Source organism: Alligator sinensis, unplaced genomic scaffold (assembly GCF_000455745.1).
Source record: "Alligator sinensis unplaced genomic scaffold, ASM45574v1 scaffold895_3, whole genome shotgun sequence".
In the NCBI taxonomy this organism is placed as follows: Eukaryota; Metazoa; Chordata; order Crocodylia; family Alligatoridae; genus Alligator; species Alligator sinensis.
The window spans coordinates 623,305-646,430 of record NW_005842210.1 but is presented as its reverse complement, the minus strand read 5'-3'; the positions used below and the strand labels follow the sequence as shown (position 1 = coordinate 646,430).

The 23,126-nt window shown below is 39.9% G+C and overlaps 1 protein-coding gene across 4 annotated transcripts in view; it reads right to left on the bottom strand.

Annotated features, from left to right (window-relative positions):
* Positions 1-23,126, bottom strand: part of ENPP2 (ectonucleotide pyrophosphatase/phosphodiesterase 2) — a 120,791-nt gene that overhangs the window by 22,242 nt on the left and 75,423 nt on the right. For 3 of the 4 annotated variants that reach the window (XM_006026805.3, XM_006026804.3, XM_006026802.3), the window contains exons 9-16: positions 22,048-22,103; positions 18,972-19,037; positions 18,055-18,127; positions 13,293-13,448; positions 9,752-9,860; positions 6,640-6,765; positions 3,156-3,187; positions 583-710 (exon numbers count right to left, since the gene is read on the bottom strand). In XM_006026805.3, the coding sequence (XP_006026867.1) occupies positions 583-710; positions 3,156-3,187; positions 6,640-6,765; positions 9,752-9,860; positions 13,293-13,448; positions 18,055-18,127; positions 18,972-19,037; positions 22,048-22,103 (746 nt within the window). The remainder of the gene's footprint in view (positions 1-582; positions 711-3,155; positions 3,188-6,639; positions 6,766-9,751; positions 9,861-13,292; positions 13,449-18,054; positions 18,128-18,971; positions 19,038-22,047; positions 22,104-23,126) is intronic. The other variant, XM_006026806.3, reaches the window with a different exon arrangement.

The window sequence follows — 23,126 nt, the reverse complement described above, 5'->3', positions numbered from 1 at the left end:
TTACCTGAAACATCACTGCTACAACAACATAACTTTAACCAGGAGAAGATAGAGGTATACAGTTTTTAGAAAAACAACTGAGCAACAAATAATTCTGCTAAAAGGAATTTTGACCAGGCATACAATAAACTAATCTTGTATAAAATATTTCTTCTGTCTCTCCTTTCCAACCTGTGGCAGTAGACATTCTTAAAATGGCAGGCCTAAAACCCACATTTAATTATCTGGAGTTGATGGGAAACCCATACTCAGACACTGAACAAGACAAATAGTGAACTACCCAACTGGAGTTGCACAAGAAAGCTTTTGGGATTTCTCATTCACTGCTTTAGTAGACTGATGGACAAATTAATAGCACAAATTTCAAAGGTAATGTCATCACACAGTGGGTTTGCCTGTAAGCAATGCAGCTAATGAAAACTACCATTTCTTGAAGCCTATAGAAATAATGTAAAGAAACAAAATGTGTCTCATCTTCCAAGAACCACTGATTTATAGACAAAGATCCAGTCATTCTTTTATTTAATACAGCATTACAGCAACCGTTAAAAACTCCAGAAAGAAGCATATGTAGCAGTTTACCTTGCAACATGCCATCTTCTCTCCACTAATAAATGCACATCCTCAATTCTTCTGTTGTAAGCATAGTGCAAACGCTTGGGAAGATGCTGTTTCAAATAAGGCTTAAAGTGCTGGTCTGGCTTTTTACACTGAAACACAATAATAAGAAATGACATTGTTGTATAAGTTCTGCCATACAGGCCTGCTAGCCTTGAATTCCTGAAATCAAGCAGACAGTATGGTTGAAGCACATTAGCAATTATACCTTTAAGAACAGTCTGTAGAATATTTTGAATGCTTGGCCTAATATTACTCTTATTTATGTAATATTCTCCTAGGACTTGTGGCTTTGATTCTGACACCTTTATTCTCATTAGAATATTCTCCAGAGCAACATGCAAAATACCACATTTTCTCCAAGGATGTACAAATTGTTCAAAGCTTAATTTCTCTTTAATGAATACTTTGTGTCGGCGTCTGTGCACACAGATAGTGGTTGCCTGCCTGGTCGGATACTGGACAGATGCAGGGGGGAGGCGATTGCCAACCAATGGTCAGTGTTGAACTGGTGAGGGAGCACTTAGAGCATCTGAATGTCTTCAAGTTGGCAGGACTGGATGGACTGCACCTGAGTGTGCTGAGGGAATTGGCTGGCATCAGTGAGGAACCATTGGCAAAGGTATTTGAAGACTTATGGTGGTCAAGAGAGGTCCCAGAAGACTGGAAAAGGGCCAGTGTGGTGCCAATCTTTAAAAGGAGGAGGAGAGAGGATCCAGGAAACTATAGGCTGCTCATTTTGACCTCGATACCAGGTAAAATTTTGGAAAAAAATTCCAAGAAGTCCATTTGTGAGAGACTGGAAGAAAGCATGATGCTGAAGGATAGGCAACATGGTTTCATTGTGGGCAGGTTATGTCTGACCAACCTTGTCTCCTTCTATGATCAAATAATGAACCACTTAGATGTGAGAGATGCGGTTGATGTCATATACTTGGATTTTAACAAGGCTTTCAATATGGTCTCCCATGACACTCCTATAAAGAAACTGGGAGATTGGGGGCTGGCAGGGTCCATATTGGGAACTGGTTAAAAGGTTGAATCCAGAAAGTGCTGGTGAACAGGTTTATATTGTCTTGGAGGGACGAAGTGTTGGCCTTCAGAGTTTGGTTCTTGGCCCCATGCTGTTCAACACCTGCATCAACAATTTAGATGAGGATGTGGAATGCACGCTGGCCAAGTCTGCAGATGATATTAAGTTATAGGGAAAACCAGTCATGCTAGGGGTTAGGATGTGGATCCAAGTGGGCCTGGACAAGCTGGAAAGGTAGGCAGAGTGGAACCGGATACAGTTCAATAAGGTTAAATGCAGAGTGCTTTATCTGGGGAAAAATAACCAGCAACATGAATATATGTTAGGAAGAGATGTCCTGGCCAGTACGGTGGCTGAAAGGGACCTTCGGGTTATGGCTGATCACAAGATGAACATGAGCCACCAGTGTAATGCTAGTCAACAGAGCTAACAGCATACTGGGATGCATTAGCTGATGCATCGTGAGCAGAACTAAGGAAGTGATACTTCTTCTCTATTCAGCATTGGTGAGACCCCAGCTGAAGTAGCATCCAGTTCTGGGCAAAGCACTTCAAACAAGACGTGGAGAATCTGGAAAGGGTCCAGAGAAGGGCCACAAGAATGATTGAGGAGCTGGAGGACAAACTTTATAAGGAAAGACTAAGGGATCTGGGACTGTTCAGCCTGGGGAAGAACAGACTGAGGGGGGACTTGGTGGCCATCTGTAAGTATTTAGGAGGTGAATAGCAGGAGCTGGGAGAAAAACTGTTCACTAGGGTGCTCCAGGGGAGGACCAGGAACAATGGTCATAAACTGTTAGAGGATGGTTTCAGGGTGGATGCAAGGAAGAACTTCTTTACAGTAAGAGTCACCAGAATCTGGAATAGACTTCTCAAGGAGGTGGTGCAGTCCCCAACCTGGGAAGTCGTCAAGAGGAGACTGGATAGACACCTTGATGGGATCATTTGATCTCAGCAGTAGTCCTGCCCAGAGCAGGGGGGTTGGACTCGATGATGTTTTAAGGTCCCTTCCAACCTTAGTTTCTATGATTCAGAGAAGAATGGAATACTGACTATATACCATAAATGATTTGGTTACTAAATTTGATAAGCCAATATTTATTTTGAGTAGGAATTCCTCACAAGAACAAGGCTAAACGTGGAGAAATATCAACTATTTTTTTTTACATCTTCAGAGTACTTGTAAATCATTTACCTCAAAAGATCTTTTTCCATTTTTGAAGGAAGGCATAAATAGGCTCAATTCAGAAACTCAAAACTAGTAGGAGATTCTGGCTATGTACTACCCAGAAAAGGTTATAAAAAACCAAAAAGCAGCAAACAGATGAACTCAGGGCAAACATCATTATACATCATTCATGAAGGGTTTTATTTATCTCTCTTTACTCAAGCCAATGACAATTTTGCCTGACTAAAGGGTGAGCAAGAAATGCTGAATGGAGCTGTACATTAACATGTCAAAGGAACAATATAACGGAGCCAGAGATACATGCTCTAATACTTACTGTGAGGTTTGCAACAATTGCTTTAGGATCATCTGTTAAAAAGAGAGAGACATGACATAAAATAGCCATCTGTTTGTTGAAGAATTTACAAAGGGAAATCTGCTTTTCAAGAGATGGTTTCTTTTAGAAACTATCTCATCTCAATGAAAAGAAATTGCATATTCTCTAAAATAAGCCCATAAGGATTTTTAATTACCCCCTTTTTATTTATAATAATACTGATCAGTGTTTTTCCCTTTGAGGCCTTAGTTTAATATTTATTTTACTTTATAAGAATATTTAATCTAATATCTTTAAAGTCTTATGACTGATTATCTGATTTGTTATTTTATATGCACAGAAAATTTGCAAAAATGTTTTAATAATGCCTAAGTATAACAACAAGCTTCCTTATTTACAACAAAATGTATTCTTCTTTTGGCTGCTCTAATGTCACACACATCTGGGTAAGTTTCTACACACATCAGAGTCATGGTCTTTCTTTCAAGGCTAGCAACAACTTTTGGCTGCTTAAATAATTATGCTAATTGGCTTTGAAATTAATCATATTGAGTCCTGAGCCAAAAGCCATGCAAACTGTGCAAAACAGCACCGTTCCACTTCAACTTCAGTTTTGATGCAACAGTGTTTCATTTCGAGTTTCATTTAATTTCAGAAGCGCTGTTCCATTTCGTTTCATTGAAACTATGTCAACGTTTTGCCCATAGGCTATAATGAGGAAGCACAAAACTGCCTATAACTTTGTCATTTCCTGCCCGATTCAGATGAAACTTGCAAGTATGGTAGCCCTTTCTGAGGGCATGAAGTCCACCAAGTTTCAAAGAGATAGGTCTAGAGGTTTCTGGGTAACTGCACCTTAAGGTGTTGACAAGCAGGAGCCAGGGTACAGGAGCATCCGGCAGGCAGGAGCATCTGGCAGGCAGATCGGAGGCCCGCACCCCGGAAGCAGTCCAGCAAAGCCCATGCAGCATTCCTGGGGGTGCAGGTGGGCCCCTGATCTGCCTGCTGAATGACAGGAGGCAGGTTCTGCCACCTGGGGCCAGCAGCAGTGCCAATCTTCCTGGCGCTGGGCGCAGCCCGCTTCCCTCCACCGGGCTCAGCTCCCAGCAGCTCACAGCCCTGTGGAACTCAGTCTGGTGGTGGGAGGCAGAGAGCAGAGCCAGCTCTTCCCACCTCCCACCACCAGGCTGAGCTCCATGGGGCTGGCAGAGCCAGTCGGAGTGCAGCCCAATGGCAGGGGGGGGGGAGGGCCCGAGGTGCACTCCCAATGGGCCCCACATAGTGCAGCCCAGTGGCAGGAGGTGGGGGAAGCCAGGGCTGCGCTCCCTGCCTGGCTGAGCCACATGGGGCTGCGAAGCCACTCGGAGTGCAGCCCTGGCTCTCCCTTGCCTCCCACCACCTGGCTGCTTTGAAATTCAAAACGTTTGAAACTTTTGAAACATTTCAGCTGCCCTCGTTTCATTTTGAGGTTATTTCAAAGCCCTTCACTTTGTATGGATTTTGCTGTTTTGATCTTGAAACGAGTCGAAATGAAACAGCTGGCAAAGTTTCACACAGACCTAATGCGTATATCTACTGTTGTGTACAGAAACGTAGAAATGGGGTTAAGTTATGGCACACTGGAGTAGTGAGGAAATGGATACTTTTTTTAATGTTCCAATCCTCTGTTTTCAATTCATGGATGAGTATGCTTGTTCTCTGATTGACCCACAGAAAGGAAGAATGATTGCAAATGGGGAAAAACAAAAGCATTGGGCCAAGGCTTAGCATGGACTAGCTAATCTTTTTGGAACATGTCACTCTTTATTCAAAAGAAAAGAAACATATTGAATGTCAGGAAAATAACAAGATTTTTGTGCTATTTTTCACTCCTCTTTGCACATCAGTATAATATAGTACTTATTATTATCTGTAGATCTATCATATGGTAGTGCTTAATCATGTTCCAAATGAAAACAATTGGAAAAATCAACTGCAGTCAATGACAGTCTTACTGTTGACAATGGCAGAAGTCTGTTTTAAAATTCTGCATGGAAAAACTAAGCATGAACATTCTCAGAAGATAAAAGTTCTGGGAGAGCCTTTCAGGGATTCAATCTTTATGCTAGTTTAGTAACTTACTTTCTTTATTGTCATGTGTAATGCAAAACATTTTTAGTCTATGAAGTAACCAACAACTTAATGGCTGCATCCAGATGAGTGCAGAGGTTTGGCTCCCCAGGGACAAGTAGCAATGGCATACCTTATGCCATTGTTGCTTGTCCCTGGGGAAAGTCCATGCCATGCATACTTTGGCACATGGCAAGTTACCCCGGGTGGGGTAGAGAAGGCTAGGGCTAGCACTGGGATGGCCCCAGCAGCCTTACCTAGGGTCCTGGAGGCCTAGGGTCCTGGCTGCAGCAGTGGCGATTCTGCTGTGTGGAGCCTGGCCAGAAGCCACAGAGTGGTTCTGGGTGGCTTGGCTCTGCTTCTGAGTGATACACGCTGTCTGTGTGTGCACTGCTCTGCTTTTTTTTCCCTGTGGGTTTTTTTGACCCTTGGCTATCCAGGGGTCAAAAACCCCATGGGAAAAAAAGTAAAGCAGCACACAGATGGGCAGCGCTTCCTTGCAGTGCAGAGAACATCTAAATGTGTGGTATGTGGCAGTGCAGACATGTTTGCGGTGCCACATAGTGCACAGCTGTGCTCATCTGGATGTGGCCAGCTTGTTATGTTCTTGGAAACTTCATATGTCCCTAAGTTAGGGGAACAATAATATTTGAAGCAAAAGTTTACCCATATCCCATATTTCAGGAATCAATAGCCTATAGCTCATTGGCCAGATTTGGCTTGCAAAAAAATTGAATCTGAGCTCTCTGCAGCCAATGGGACACCTATAAATTTGCATCCTAATTTACCCCTTTGTAACCTGTTCCTGTGCCTATACTCGAAATTTATTCATAGGTGAGATTAATAACTAAATTAAAGGTTTAACTCATTTGCTTTCATTCTGCTGTAATTTAAAAGTCAACATTGCAAAATATCTTAAGATGCATCTTAATGCAAATTATATTCAAAGTCTCATGTAGGGCTAACTAACCTACCACTCTCCTCACAAAATGACTTCTTAGAGATGACACAATATACAATATGTGAATATCAGTCCCAAACCCCATTTGCTCAAATTCAAACTTCACCATTCTCTCTTCTACTGCCTTAATCTCTTCCACTACATACCATTCAGGTTTCTGACAAAATAACTAATCCCATTATCTGACTCTTTAGTCATGGAGAAACTAATGAATTCAATCTTAATACTGTCACTTTATCCCTCAGTAAGCCCTATTTAATCCTTCAGCTCAAAAATGAGCATCCGTGGGCTCATTTAGCATTCAACATACAGAACTCCAAATCACTGATATGGGACTACTTGTGCATAACTACGATTCTACCTGAATAAAGGTTACAGAATCCAATCCTCAGTGTAGTAATCATGTCAACTTACATTTCAGATTATTGCTAGACCTTGGGCGAATGCGTCCCAGAGAACCAGGCAGCAAAATGATATCTTCCACATTAGTCAAATAGTTACTCAAAAATTCAGTCCTTTCACAAGTGGTATCCTCCATTCCTGTGTAAGGGGAATAAATTCCTTTACTAAACAGGATTTTATATTTCAAAAACCCCATATTTCCTAAAGCACAGGCATCAAGCTCAGCCTATACACAGCAGTTTAAAAAATAAGGTGCATTTTTTTTTCTTCCCAATTATCGGTATCCTCTTTCCTGTGGAATTAATCCAGCCTCAATTCTATAGAAAAGACTGCAAGGTCACATGAATTTTCAAGAGTAGTCACTGGAAATATTCCACTTGCTAAGGACACATCAGCTACTTTCACTGTTTTTCAGTTTTTAAGCTATCAAAAACCTTTTAGCTAATAGGTTGTTAATGGAAGCACTTATCACCAACATTAGATACTGTTATGGAAACAAATTATAGTTGGTCTTTGCATCTGCTTGCACAAAAGAAATGCCAATGTCAGAGCAGTAATACTAATTCTTTGCATACAAGGAACTCTGACACACTGACATCCACTCTGAACATACAGAAGAATCAAAGGCAGTTCCTTGTTTCATAAAGTGATTTTGATAACTTGTTTAAAAAGGACACAAAAAATAATGTCTTTTGTTCTAAGCCAGCTGGCAGCAGAGTGAACAGTTGTTACTATCAGAGTTATCTTGTGGCCTGCAAAAATGTATTGATGTTGTTTGCCTAATTCTCCACAACCACTGTAGTTATCAAGACCATCTGCTATGAGGGAAACAGTAGTGCGTAAGCAGTCCAGAAAATTCTTGGGAGTGCTTTGGAGATAACTTTTTGATACAGATGGTACAGAGGGCCAACTAAGGGGAAAGCTCTTCTTGCGTTGTTGCTTACAAACAGGGAGGAACTTGGTGAGAATATGAAGGTGGAAGGTGACAGTGACAATCAGTCTCCCATTTCCCACGCCACTGTCATTAATAAGCTGAGGAAATACTAACTAAACAAATGTATTGCAAGGTGGAGGCAGATCTTTATGTGCAAGTCACTAGCAGCTCAATGTCTAGCTGGAAGGCAGTATCAAGAGGATTCTCCAGGGACCTGTTTCACCTGACTTCAGACTAACACAGCTAGCTATCTGTCTTCAGTATTAACTTCTTCATTAATGGTTTGGATGTTGTGATCAAATGCATGCTTAGCAAGTTTGCAGATGATGCCAGGTTGGGTGGAGTTGCAGACACTCTGGAGGATAGGACTAGGGTCCGGAATGACCTGGATGGACTAGACAAATGAACCACAATCAAATACAAAGTCCTGCACTTGGGATGGAATAACTGCATGCACAAGTACAGACTCAGGAATGACTGGCTGGGCTGCAATCCTGGCTGGGCTACAATACTGGGGGTTACAGTAGACCCAGGGAGTGCATCCAGATGGGTGCACATGTGGTTTGTGGTGCCGCAGACCCGTTTGCACCACCTCAGGTAAGGCTGCTGGCACCAGCCCACATGCTGGCCCCAGCCTCCCCTACCTCACCCAAGGCAACTTGCCATACACCAGAGCATATAGGAGGGACAACTGGGGACAACTAGCAGCTGTCTAACTTCTAAGCAGCTGGGGACTGCACTCTGCATGGGCTATGCCAGCAGGAGCTGCTTGCTCCAGGGGTGGCACTAGTACAAGCCACAGAGCCCTGGGCCACCCTCACCATACACTACTGCATCACTCCATGGGCTCTCCTGGCACCGGGGCAGGAGCAGGAAGCAAAAGCTTATGCAAGGGGGACCCTAGAGGCCCCAGCTGCTGCAGCAGCAGCCAGAAAGATAAGGGAGCAGTGGCTGTGTAGGAGTCCAGGGACCACATTAGCATCTTGTGAGCCACATATAGTCCCCAGACCACCTGCTTGAACAGCCCTGTAGAAGACTACAAGCTGAATATAAACCAACAGTGTATTCTTGTTGCAAAAAAGCCAGCAGCATTGACTGGGTTGCATTCATAGGAGTATCACTTGTAAATCAAAGAGAGTGATTCTTCCACTCAATTTGGCACTATGAGGTCTCACCTGGAATACTATGTCCAATTTTGGGCCCCACACTTAAAGAAGAATGTGGACAGTATGGAAAGAGTCCAGCAGAGAGCAACAGAAATGATCAGGGGCCTGGGAAGCAAGACTGAACAAATTAGGGTTATTTAGTCTGGACAAGAGAAGACTGAGATGAGTATTCAATAACAGTTTTCAAATATCTGACAGGCAATTACAGAACATGGAGATGAACTTTTATCTGTGGCTGTAAGGTACAGGATGGGGAGCAATGGCCTCAAGCTACAACAGTGGAAATTTAGGCTGGAGATTAGGAAGTGCTTTCTAACAATGAGGTGGTCAAGCATTGGAACAGGCTACCTAGAGGAACTGTGGAATCTCCATCCCTGGAAATTTTTCTGGGGTTTGTCAATTGTCACTATTAATTCTCATGTAAAATTCCTCTCAATTTCCAAGCAATAGAAACAGCTCTGTTCACTCCCCGATCTCACAAAAATGTATTGAAGGCTTTTTCTCCCTTATAACTTCCCCACAATTTCTCCGTACACTCTCCATAACCAGCTCAATCCAGTACCATGGAAACATATTGTTCCAAAATTCTACTCCTTTCCTCATTAAAAAGGAGATAAGATTCCTTCTATTTAGACTGAGAAAGAGACACTCAAAGGGACATGTAACCCTTCCATACTTGATAGAAGAGAGCATACACTGAATTTAGATGTGGCACACAAAAAAAGAGTTAAGAATTCTGAATAAATATGTAAACATTTAACTAGATATTTAAAATGAGGAATTTTTGCAAAGATAAATCACCTGGCAAGTTAAATTCTGAGTCTACATCAGTTGATCATGTCTTTCTGAATAAGTATTTGAGAAGTGAAGCTAGTAATAAAGTATTTTTAATAAGACTTTGATTTAGATTTTGATCCAATAAAACACGTGTACACAACTAAGTCCTGTGCAGTTCTAGAAAGTACTCCAATAATGGTTTCTACATTGACAAACTGATAAAGGATAAACATAAAAGAATTTTTACCATGGTCACCAACAAAGATAACATTGACACATCGATGTAATCTCAGCTGCTTCAGTCCATCCATTAGTTGTCCTACAATCTTGTCAATGTCTCTTAGAGGGTTTGTCATCTATACAAGTTGGCAGAAAAGAACAAAAGTTTATTCTATCATTGACTGCAGTGATCTCCTTTCCACTATTAGTGGAACTCCTTTACTGAAACTCTGGCAGAATAATTATTCAGATCAAGAGGAAGAGCCTTGGCTGGGTAGTTACACTTACATAATAATCATAGCCTTTCCTATAGCCCTAGCCCGATTTCCTCAGGAGAAGGATACAAAGAGCCTTCTTCTGGGATACAGTAAGATAAATGCAAAAGATCATTGATCTTGTTCCTAGTCCTTCTCAAAGATACATTAACACTTGGTAACAGCAAGCCCATATTTCATATATAATAAAAACGCACATGATTTTGAGGATTGGCTTCTTTATGTACTTTACGAAGAGGGTAGCTTTTCATTTTTTTGTAACATCAATCACAGTGTCAATATATGGATGTGAAACTGAGCTTCAGTTTTGTTGTTCACATGAAAATCCCAAGTCACCTATGAAGTGTACTGCAGGAAACATCTGGTATTGGAATGATTATCCTCAAGTAGTTTGAGTTTAAAGTAAGTAATAAGAAGAAACAAGGCATCCCTTCAACTTTATAACCAAGATTTCTAAAGGTTCCAATGACAACGATAGCAAGGTTTTCAGAAAGGCTGCCCAAGTCTAGCTGTTATAAATATGCTACAATTTCTTCATTGAATGTAATTTTTCATAAAGATCAAAATGTCCATAAGTTACAACTTTTGGTAGGAATAGCAGAGCATAACATATTTACCAGATGATACAAGAAAGATAAATAATGTAAAGTAGGCTTTCAAACATAGGAATATCCGAAAATTTAGGTGAACTACTTTGGCTAGATCAACCTGACAACTCTTCCAGAATCTCTCTGCCTGCCTGCCTACAGTACCTATGGAAGTTCATTATTTTCAGAATCTACATGCTGAGACAGGAAAATGTGACCCTTGTAAAGTCCTGGCATGGTTCAAGCTCAGGGAAAGAATGTTGTACATCATGAGATGTGACCCCAGCTGAGGCACGAGGACACAGCACTGCAAAACTCATGAAACACTATGGTAGCTCAGACTGAGTTTGAGATTTTGAATGGGATTGTTTTGATTCAGAAAATGTAACATTGTGTCTTACTTTAGTTTAGTGTTAGAGCTGAACATTCTGAATCAAAGTTTCTCAAAATTTTAATTCCACAAGAAGTTTTCCTATTTTGACCCCATATCAAATCAAGACAAAAACAAATGTCAAAATATTGGATTCTCCCCATGGAATGGAAATTCCATTTTTCAATCCACTTTAATTATACCACATAAATCACTTGCAGCCTTTTTCATTTAGCCTCCAGCTCATGGTTCTGGAACTGGGAAGGCTAAGAAACCCTCATGAATTTCAACCCTACAAACCCTCATGGATTTCATATGAATGTTTTCTTATGGGAACAGGTTACTGAAATGATGTTTCTCTTAGAAAAGAGCAACAGTACTTCCAGACATGGGACAGAACCATCAGTCACAGTACTTCTGCTTGAGTCCTATATCCACCAATTTAATGTCCGGGTCTGCAGAAATGTTTTTTATTCCTTAAAAACACAACAAATGAAGAAGTCCTTGCATTAAAAAAAAAAAAAAAAAATCAGAAAACCAAACCATTTTCATATGACCACAGCTAGGAAAACTTAATCTAGTCTCCTCTCTGCCTCTTTATTTCATCAGGCTGTCTTTTAAAACCTCATGCTATCTATTCTTGTTCTGTCTTGCACTTAATTTCTTGCTCAAAAGTAAGATCTAATGTCTATGCTGACTGTAACACATTTCTGTAAGGATGCTCTACATAGATATGCCATTTTCCTAAGACCATATCTTTGTCCAGAAGTAATCTCCAAGGAGTTATCAGTGAAAGAAAAGAAGTCTGGTGTATATCTTTTCTCAGATCACATGCTGATCTAGACTCTTTGGAAAATTGCATGGAAGCCTTCATCTTCCAGGACAGGCATGGATATCAGAGATGTCACCAAAATAAATAGTTGTTACTGCTACAAAAATGTTGGGTTTGAAATTTGAAACATGTCAATTAACTCTACCAGGTACTGAGTTTTCATCCTGAAGAGCTACAGTAGCCTGCTGATGTTACATAGATGGAGGAAAGAATGTGACTATATAGTATTTGTCTTTAATTCCTAAGGACTAGTCTTGTGGTGCGCCCATGGCTCTTTATCGGCACCAAAAGTACTAAGCATGAGTGCTGTCTTGTAGAAGAATACGTTTTTGAAATTCACAGTTGGGTTTACACATAAAATTCTTTGAGTGTAAGAGCTTTGGATGAATTATACAGAGAAGAGAAGCAAGGGGGAAAGGAGAAGACGACTCAGGTTCTCATCATTTAGATGACTTAGAACATTTTATGTCAAAGGGGCATGATTTGGGTTGGGAAACAATTCAACTCCGGTATAATAAGGATATCATCCCCAATCAGTCCTGCCACTGGGTAGATTATCGACACTCAAAGTACTGTGTGTAATTCAGGTGTCCTCAATTTCAGGATGAATCTCATTGTCTAATTATTTTTAAAACTACATCTTAAAACGTGGAAGTGAAAGCTACTGGGAAGAGTTTCTATTGCTTCTTTATAAATGAGTTGAATATGAAGATTTTTATTCAGATCCTAAAGGCAATGTTTATTTTTACCCAATGAACTGAGTTACAATTTAGTCAGCTTATATATCCTTAAGTAGAAAGGAATGGAACAGGTTTACAGCCCCTCACAAGTTGTTGATTAATGGTAGGTAGAAAAAGTTTGTGCATTTAGGAATGTCTCATGAAAACATAGGCTTAAGCGCAATCATAAGGCTATATTGCCAACATAATGTTAAAAAATCATGAGTCAGGCTACCACATAGTCACAAGATTGGAGTTAAAACCATGATTTAAATATTTTGAATGTTTTTCTTCGTCTTCTGGTTGTTGAACCTTTAGATTATACTCCAGTTACACTTTCCACTCTTCTTCATGACCATGAGAATGAGAAATTTCTTTTCATTCAAATAAATAAAACTGAGATTTTCACATAATCACTCCTAGAGCTTGGACTTAAAAAAAAAAAAGGGGGGGGGGGGGGGGAGGGGAGGGGGCACCATGTATTACAGAACTCATGGTAAAATTGCAGGAATTGGCAACACTGATAAAGTCTTCCCAGAGGTTTATTTTAAGATGTCAATGGGTTTTTAAAAGAATCCTAAAAAAGGAGTTTTTCCTTAGAGTGAATGGAGTCTGAAATAGGAAGAACACTGTTCCCAGAAGACTCAAGCCATTCTGGTTGCTTTGTCTAAAGCGGGGCCTTCAAGTACTCTTATAGAAGGAACTTGAAGTTACAAAAGAGAAGCTACAGAAATGCCTCAAATGTGACAGTTCTGTCATAAAGTTTTGGCACAGAGGTAAACTTACTTTGTTCCGGCGGGATTCCACAGCATACTGATCCATTCTATGTGCTTTTCTTCTCCTTTTCTTTGGAGGTGCAACTGGTCTTTCCTGTCTCCTCTTAGGAGTAAGCTTTCTCTTAGGTCTCTTAGGCGGAGTAAGAGAGGAGCCATAACTACTCTCCTGTACTGGCGGAGAGAGATGTCTGAACTCAGAATAGCCTGTCTCAACTAACATCAGGTAGCAAAACTATAAGTGTCAGCTAATCTTGAAGCATGAAGAACTAGGCTTCTTCAATAACTTAGGAAAGGGTAAAGGGTCAATTTACGGTCTGTCTGCTCCTAAAGAGGGACCCACTAACTTGTACTTGAAAACAGAATTGCATATGCTCAAGCAAATAGCATAGAGCAAATGAAATTGGTATTTTAGAAGGAAGTAGGTGAGCCCTATTTTTATGAACATGTACTATAGAGTTATAGATATTTTTCTTCATCAAGCAAGTGTAATCTCACTACCAAGAGTATGAAATTGATACTGTAGCCATGTTAAAGAAAGATGGAGTATTTCATTTCTTGGTTACCTGTTCAAGGATCAATATCAGGTCAGTCAGAATTGCCTACAGCACAAAACTACCATATGTCATCCTCATTAGTTATCTTGGCCAACAAGGCAAAATTACACCAATATGGAGACAGCATCTTAACACTTGCAGCAAGACATTTATTCAGGGCAGCCTGAGAGAAAGCTGTACTGCTGGCTGCCCTCTATCAGTTTTATGCATAAACTGAGGACCTTATTCTCCAGAGCTGTCAATACATCGCCTGTCATAAGGAATACATTTCTGTATAAAAACAAATCAATGAGATAATGTTTACCAAAAAAAATTAAAAACTATGAAGAAACACTGAAAGAGTCCACTGTTCCTGAGCCCAACAAATTTCCATTTTCAAAGATTTGCTACATTTTAAGGGCCAACAATAGGGTAGCTAATTCCTTGGGCCTCAGGTCATAAAGAGGCACACTCTTTTAAGCTCATAGAAATGGAAAATAGAAGGAGCCCACACCCCAGCTTTTCCCTGGGGCCTTTATGATCCAAGTCATTTCTGAGGATAGCAAAACATGGCTTGGTTTTGACATGCTGTGCACATCATCTGGAAAAGTGGTAAGCACCAGCAACTGCCATGGACTTTATTGCTACTTCAGCATACAGAATAAAATGGAATACACTGAATGGGATAGAGAAGAATCTATAATTTACTTCTATTTATTAAGCTAGTTTCTTTAAGGTATTCAATCACAGAGTTGTGTAAATGGAGGGGTTAAAAAAAGTGTTACCATCTGCCATGCTGTATCATTGCTTCCAAGGCAAGCAGCTGGAAAGGAGATTCTAGTCCAGTCTTACTCGTCTCTCGCCAGAAAGGCATTTTAATAAAGCAGCACTGATTTTCTTTTTAAGAAATGTCAAGCTTTGTGCAGTCCTGATGAGAGGAGCAGCAGGGAAAGGAAGGATTCTTGTTTTATGCTTTCCCTAAATAAACTCAGCCAGAGCTTAACAGTGCCAGAAAACTAATCTAGTGCAAGACACCTAGATGTTTTGAACACATAGGATGGCTGTCTCAAGACAGCATGTTAGAAGAGCAGCAGGAACAGAGTTTAGTCATGATAGGCATTGCTGTCATGTATAGTAGTATGTATATTTTATATATTCATTCACTTTTTTAAATATTTTCTTTCCAAAAAGTTAGCTAGAAACAAGCCAAGGTTTCAGTAACCAGCCAATCCTTAGCCTTGCTTCAAAAGAATCAGGATAGAGTTATGGGAGGAAGAAACCCCTCCTGTCTCATAGAAAGGACTATGACATCCCGAAAGGGTGGGAACTAGCCAGCCAAAGCTCTGCCTCTTGACCCAAGACAACCAACCCCTCAAAGTGTCACTGCAGAAGCATAGGATAGTGTACAGAACTGCAGAAATAACCAAGAGCAAGCATATATTTCAATCTCTCATCAACACACTCTGATAAAAGAATGAAACACTCTAGCAAGCTTTCTTGCTCAAAGTGTGTTTTAGAAGGGTTCCACAAAATGATTTTACATGTATCATGAACTCTGTTTATACCAAAACACATGATAACCAGAACACACAGCAAGTTGTTGTAATCAAAGATATGTGAAATCCTGTTTCTATTGAAGTCAACTAGACAAATATTTTACCCAGAAAGTAGTTTTAATACAATTTTATCCTAAATGTTAATGTGCCATACACTCAAACCAAGAGACTGTTGAGCACCTCTTGTGAGGTTCTGAGCGCCATCAACTGAAGCAAGTGGAAGTTGAAGAGAACCAGCAATGAGCAGCATCAACCCTTCATGATCGTGCATACATACATAGTTTTAAAGTAATTTGGTGCAGTAAATTAAAGTAAACATCCACGCTACACTGCTCAACACGCTACAAATCCTACGAAACTGCTTCCTGACCTAATGAGTATGAGGCAAGACGAGTAGAAATTTCCACTGTTCAAAAAGTGAGGAGAGTGTCCTAATACAATGCACAACTCTCAAAGCCTTGTTTCCAGGCTTTGTTGTGGTGAACTGGGGAGGAGAAATAAACTGATTGTAACTATTCTAAGTGTCCTTGTGCTGCCAGCTTGGTACAAAAAAAAGAATGATTTCATGCTGAGGTCAAGCTCCTATTACAAAGGAAGCGGCTCAGAGGGGTACCATTAAGGGCTTCTTTTTCAGCTGATTTACATTAGGTTCAGAGTGCCTAGAAATTGTAAAAATAATTTTTTTTAAAAATTGAGAGAAACAACATAAAATGCCTTCTAGCTGCTTCCTCCTGAAATCATTCCCCTAACAAATCTTTACTGCTAATAGGTATTAGTGCACGGATAAATTTATTTATTTAAATTAAGGTGTGAGCCTACTTCAAAGAATTACTGCAAACTTAAATCATACTAACTTTATTTTGTGGTTAGGAAAGTAGATTTAGGTTGCTATCCAGAAAAACTCTAAGGACAAGAAAGATGACTTTTTATAATTTTTCTATGAACAAATTGACTTCCTACATTACAGAGACTTAATAAACTACAAACTAGATCAATAGGTTAACAGTTTGATCCAACAAGATAATCAGTTCTAAATGATCAGGCTCAGAAACCCACAGCATCAGGCCATAAGTTAACTTTCTTAAGAGCCTGCAAAAGAGTCCATTAAAAGCACTGACTGCTGTTGTCCCCCTGCTTTACCTGTGGCAAGGTAGGATGCTTTCTGTGTCTTTGGGCAATATGCCTTGCCAGACAGAGTTAACAGAGTATGACAGAGTTGATTGTGTAGTTTTAAGAATAGGTTAGACAAGCACTTAGGGATGATCCTGGTGTAAGCAGGATCCTGGTGTAAGAGCTGGACCAGACGATCTCTGAAGTCATTTAGCCTTACTTTTATATAATTCTATGCCATACATTTTAGAATATATCCAGTGTAACATTCAAATTTCACTTTCAGTGGAAAAAAGTGAAGGTAATCACCATTCTGCCTCAATGATTTAAATATAACTATAAATCAAGATAAAAGTTAAACTTTCTTTTAATTTTTGGGGGGGTTTTGTTGGGTTTTTTTTACAAATTAAAATATGACCAATAAGGGTATGCGAAGCAGGTAGTATTCAATTTGGATTTGGATTCGGCCTGATTTGGGAGACAGTGATTCAATTTGCTGATTCAGAACACTGTCCTGATTTGACGCGGCTGAATCTGAATCTGAAGATTCGATTCTGATTCAGAGAATCATTGATTCAGGCATAGGCACAGATTTATATGTTTTTTCTATGAACCTTGAGGTACTAGGCATGGCTTGTGAATGCTGAGATGGTGGAGCAGATGGAGCATCCCATGGGAGCGTGGGGGGTCCCCCACATGCTTGGAGACAGACCCGGAAGCGGACAGGAAGTACTTCCAGGTCCACTGGAAAGCACACATGGGACCCCCCCTTCCCCGTGCCCACTTGGCTCAGCAATCACCCATGGGGAGACCCCAGGTGACCCCCCCCAAACCCAGGAGGTACCAGTCACTGAGCCAGGGAGGGATGGGGGTCCCCCACATGCTTAGCAGCAGACCCAAAAGTGGACCAGAAGTTCACCGAGCAAGTGGACTGGGTCCACTGCTGAGCAAGCTGCACCTGGTACCTCGAGGTATGTAGAAAAAACATTAAAGCTGTGTCTATGGCCGAATCGTCAAATCTCTCTGAATCAATTCAGAGGCTTCCTATTCAATTTGGAGAGATTAATAGGTCTCATGATTAGATTTGGATTCGGGCTGAATCTCCTCCAAATCGAATCAGCGTCTGAAGCTTCACGCAGCCCTAATGACCAATCCATGATAAAAAGTTATAGTTCAGAGCCCATGGAATTCTGGTGTTTAAAAGGTGGCTGTTTCCATAACATTAACTTGCATCTAAGCAAGTAAAGAAGGGAAAAAATCCTTCCCCCTTTCCCTAACATTTTCTGCCTCATACAAAAAAAATTTCAAAAGATAATTGGATTCAAGAATGCTAAATTTTGCTGTTACATCAACCCATTTCACACCTAAAGCTTTTGATAAGCAATACCTCCAACCATAATGTTACCTTTATGCTTTTCACCATTCATAACACACTGAAAGAAGATGAGCAGTTCTTAAAGTCAGATGAACCTGAGTTACAAAATCTAGTTTTAGACAGTTATTTGTAACATATGTGCAAATATTCCAGAGATGGAATGATTGATCCTTACACGGGAAAGAGAACCATACTAACCTCAGAACCAAAAGGACCAAATCTGTGGCCAGCTGCATCTGGTTGTTCAGAGTAGAAGGCATAGACGTATGGCCTGAAAGAAAGGTTTCATTCAGAATAGCTTTTCTTCAGCCAAAAAAACCCAAAAAAAACAGGTCAAGTCAAGTCAACCTCTCAACTAGTTTGCCTTATGGAAAAAGCTGTTGCTCTGTCATATGTTTTCCACAATATCATTAAGCAATTAGTTGTTCCAGAACTACATGCAACATAAGAACACACGCTGGGAGGCACACAGGGTACTATCTGAGGAAGTACACTCTTCCTTAGTCCTGTCAGAGATCACGACCATAGCTCATGTGAACCATGCAGCCCTCAGCATGTACAAACTTGTATACTCAAAAACAATTAAAATTTTGACATTTGCCCAAACCTCAGGAGGCAGTTTCTCCATTTACCTAAAAGCTTGTTAAGCCACATCAACTAAAAAGGATAAAACAGCCCAAAGTAATCTGTGTAATGAAATGCTCCCCAATAACCAAAGAATACTCACATCACAGATTTGTTGAGGATAATTAAAATACTGTTGGTTAAAGCTAAGATCTAAAAAGAATAGTAATTCTGAATGCTGGCAAGATTAATTTTAACACTAACACTCTTAACCCGCTCATTTTAACACTATGACTATGAATTTTCATTTCTACCCAAGAGAACTTTTACAACATTTGCAATCTCCTATGCCTGATAAAGGCTGCCTGTGCTCGAAAGAAAATAAGATTTTTTTTTTTGCAAGCATCTAATTGGTCTAAGAAAAGATATCACCTCTGTCACAAGTTTTGATTCATTTTAACACTAACAATTTTTACACCATTGTTGCAGCTACTTTTACAGAGAAGAAAATGTAGATATTTATTCAAAAATAATAGTAATAAATGAATTACCTTTCATTGTCTGGTAGTGTTAGCCACTGCAGTATTGTTAAAATTCTGCGTTCGTGAGGGATGACACTAGATCACAAAGAAGAAAAAAGTCTAAGTACTGTTGTGTACATGAAGCACATACATTAGTTATACCATGAGCTGTTCCCAACAGGATCACAGCTTCTCACGTGACTGTCATTCTCTTTGTGCATATTGCACTTTCTTTATTTGTAATCAAATTAACATACCCTTTCTTACAACCTCAACTGTTTCACATTCCTGTAAGTCCATGCATAATACTCAAGAGGAAGTGCAATTAAACTTTGTTTGTCATTCAAGCAATGACCTAAGGCAACAAATTCAATTGTCCACTTTCATAAATAGCAGGGAGTGAAGATCCATTCCTGTAAAGTTTTACTTATATAATTACAGTACTTCACTCATGGCAGTAGTTCCGCTGAAGTCAACACAACATTTGGCATTATTAGGATTATTCAGACAACTAACATTGGTATGAGTTTACACGATCTGCTCCTACCAAAGCTCAAGTTAAAGAAACTGGAAATGAATTCAGCCTTAAGCTGGAATGCCAGCACCATAATTCATACCATTTGGAAAACCTCTTACTCTGCTGAAAGCAGCATCCTGTTTGTCCTTGTATATGGGGCTTTCTATGTGGCTAGTAAGATTAACATCATGCTAGAAAAATGGGCAACTGATAAATAGAGTGGATACACTTTAAAAACGTCTCATCTGTAAAGTAAATTTCAAGACAAGATGCTACATGAGACCGGAGATCAAGTTGAAAATGTGTGTTAAGGATAAAAGGTTAATGGGGACATAATTTTCCTTGAATAAACATTACAAATCCAGGAAATACAAAGCTAACATTAAACTTCAGAGAAATCCAAAATGCAGTTAAGCCACTCAAAAAAACCAGAACTCTGCCTGGTGTCACTGCAGAGCAGCAATCACATAATTATGATTAGTACATAACTGTGTTTGTAGTTTCAGATGAGATTACACTGATTGTTAAGGAAGAACTGGATTTATTTTTCTCTTTTGGGTTCAGGTATCATAAGCATGTGTCTCCTTAATTTACAGCATAAATCAACCATCTTTCTGAAGGCACATTTAGCTCCACTCCTGTTGAGGAAAATAAATGCTGGAAGACTTTTAGACGAGGGCACTTCTTCCTGGAATCCTCTGATTCCTCATTAGATATGAGGAATCAGAGGATTCCAGGACAACACTGATCACCCATCCTGGCTGTACAAATAACTTCCAGTTAAAAAGATATGAAGGAAAAGTGACTGTTAAAAAAATTTCTTCAAAAATATTTCTAAAAACTATTTCTTCAAAAAGTAATCAATTCACTAGATTTCAATGAGGTTTAATTATACAGAAAATTTGAAAAGTATGAATTATTTCATTATGTAAGGATTGTGAAGAGAATATACATTCTTCACACATAATATGCTCAAATCCTTGCTTCAGGAATGAGTTGGAATTTGCATTTAATTATTGAACCATAACTGTTTGGTTTTCATAATACTTTAGAGTCCAGGAAATCTGAATTAATTAAAACTGTTAGCCCAGCCAGTCATGGGAACTATCTGGAAGTACCATACTTTCCTAACAGGTAAGGAATTTAATGCTATTCTTTGAACTACCTTGAGGCTTTTAGAGCTACTTTTCATTTTAGCCTATGTCTATTTTAGACTTTTAAATAGTAAATATAATTAGGATATCCAAAAGGTATACAAAATTAGAGAGCACAACAAGCCATCTATTCAGGTGCATCCATTCAGGTGAAAAGCTGTAACAAACAAACATGAAAGAGCCATTTTGTATTTTGATCTAAATACAGTGAATCTGTTCTTCTGGTGAGCAATGCCACACCTGGCATCCTGCCACCACGACGGGGAGAAGAAGGCTGGGAACAGGGTCCTCTTTAGTAAACTCTCAGAACTAAGAAATGACCCTTGTCCAGTCACTTCCAGGAAGTAGGATGGCTAGCTGAATGCAGGATGCAGGATAATATGGAGCAGTGAAGAGGAAAAATAACAAAGATCCTCAAGACTGTCTTCTGAATTGGGACAATTGGAAGACAGTACTATATCCAAAGATTGAAATGGTTTGGATTTTACAACGAGGGAGGAACTTCTGCTGCTTGGACATGTTTATCATGGTAAATGGTGCATGTAGCAGCAGAAGAGGCACTTGTGACGCTTGTAAAGAACTCATGACATCCAGGACAACCAGTACAGACAGTCAAAAAGCATGAGACTGAATCAATTCAATCTTTGAAGGTTAGTCTAAGCTGTGCAGATTGAACTGATAAGCAAGTGAACAGGTATTCACTTTTGATCAGCTTTGATTCCAGAAATGCAGCCACATGCCTGCAGTGGCCCAAGACAGAAGCCAGGGGGGAGCACTAGGGCACACCACCCTGCTGAGCTGAAGCAGACAGCTTGGGCCCAGGCTTGCCCGCCCACCCTGCAAGGGGGGTTTGTGGGGGAGGTGCAAAGCATCCTGGGATGCTGAGGGGACTATGAATTAACTTGAACCTGCAGGGGATCTGGGACAGAAGTTCAATAAACTAATTTAATCTAAATCAGTTAAATCTGATACTACATCCATTCAGGTATATTTTAAACTAGTTTTGGCCAGTTTGAAAGCAGTTTATGTGCACTGAACTTCTGTTGTGCTACAGATCTGAACCAGTTTCCAATCACTTATACCAGTTTACATGTAATTTCTGTCCCTACCCCAAAGTGTTAAAATAATGTTGCTAGTAAGACTAATGCCATATCATTAGGCATCTAAAATTAAGAAATGTCATAATGCTTGCAGCCCACGATTATTTCCAACTTGAAGTTCTCCACAAAGCTATCAGCCAAGGTAAATGGCACATAGTGATATATTATTTAACAAATTATAAAGAAGCCACAGATTGAAAAGGCAGGAGGGAAGGAATGCATTCTTTCAAAAGGTATTGAATGTTTAGAGCCAGGGAAACAATTTAATGAACATTTACACCAAATTAATTCTGAATTATTTGCTACAGAGCTCTAGAAAATGAAAGGTCACTTACATAGACCAGAAGAATGTGCCAGCTTTCACCCCTTGCTTGGTAGCAGTAATCCATATCTAATGAGGAAAATATAAGAGGATTAGAACATGCTCAAGTCTTTCAATTTAAAAAGGAAAATTAAGGAAAATGTTTTCAAGACTTGTTTTTCCACCTTAAACTTGGACGCAAAAAGTGCAGCCTTTAACCTCCATCTCCACATTAAGCATTTCTAGCAACAATTGTTACTTTATTCAGACTCTGTGGAATTGAATTACTGCTGACTCAGCCATGCTGTGGGTCCTTTTACATTTCAGCCTTCTTACCTCTAAGTCTCTGTTATTACTACTTAGCTGAAAGTGGTGTAGGTCTGTACCTAGCAACTTCTTGGGTATAATTATTATAAGCAAAGGGGAGCCATATCTTACCTGAGCCCCTTACTATTAAAAATTCAAAGAACACAAAGTGTCATTTTTAGTGTCATTGTCATTATATCCATCCTGACTATCCAGAAAGGCTTAAAGCAGCTGACTATAACTGACAAACAAGCCACAGCTAAGAAATAACCATAGGTTCCCTAAGCAACACCCCAAAACATGACAACTTCATTCCACCCCATCCCCTCCCCCACTCCTTCATCCATCATCCATTAGAGCAAAACACTGGGCCAATCCCAATTATTCTTTCCAATCTTCCCAAACTCCTGTTCACCTCTTCCTACTTCCCCACCCCCATGTGCCACACATTCCCAATCCCTTCCCTGATACCCAGGGGAGATTTCTCCATCCTCCCCCAAAATTCCTTGCAAGTGCACACCCCACTCTTGCACAGAGGGTCTGTGGCTAACCCAAAACACACAACTCCTCACTCTTCCTCCAACAAACACAACAATAAATTCAGAAGAACCGTAACAGGGAACTAACAAAAGAACCCTCAGTCCCCATGGCTGTTCATACACATGCCATGGGAGGTGGGCCCTTTAATTAGAGTGGCTCTGAAAGCTGCTCTAATTAAAGCACCCAGAGCATCATGTGCATCAGTGCTCCCATGCTGAAAAATAGCAGTGGGGTGCTTTAAGTAAAGTTAGTCGAATACTGTAATTA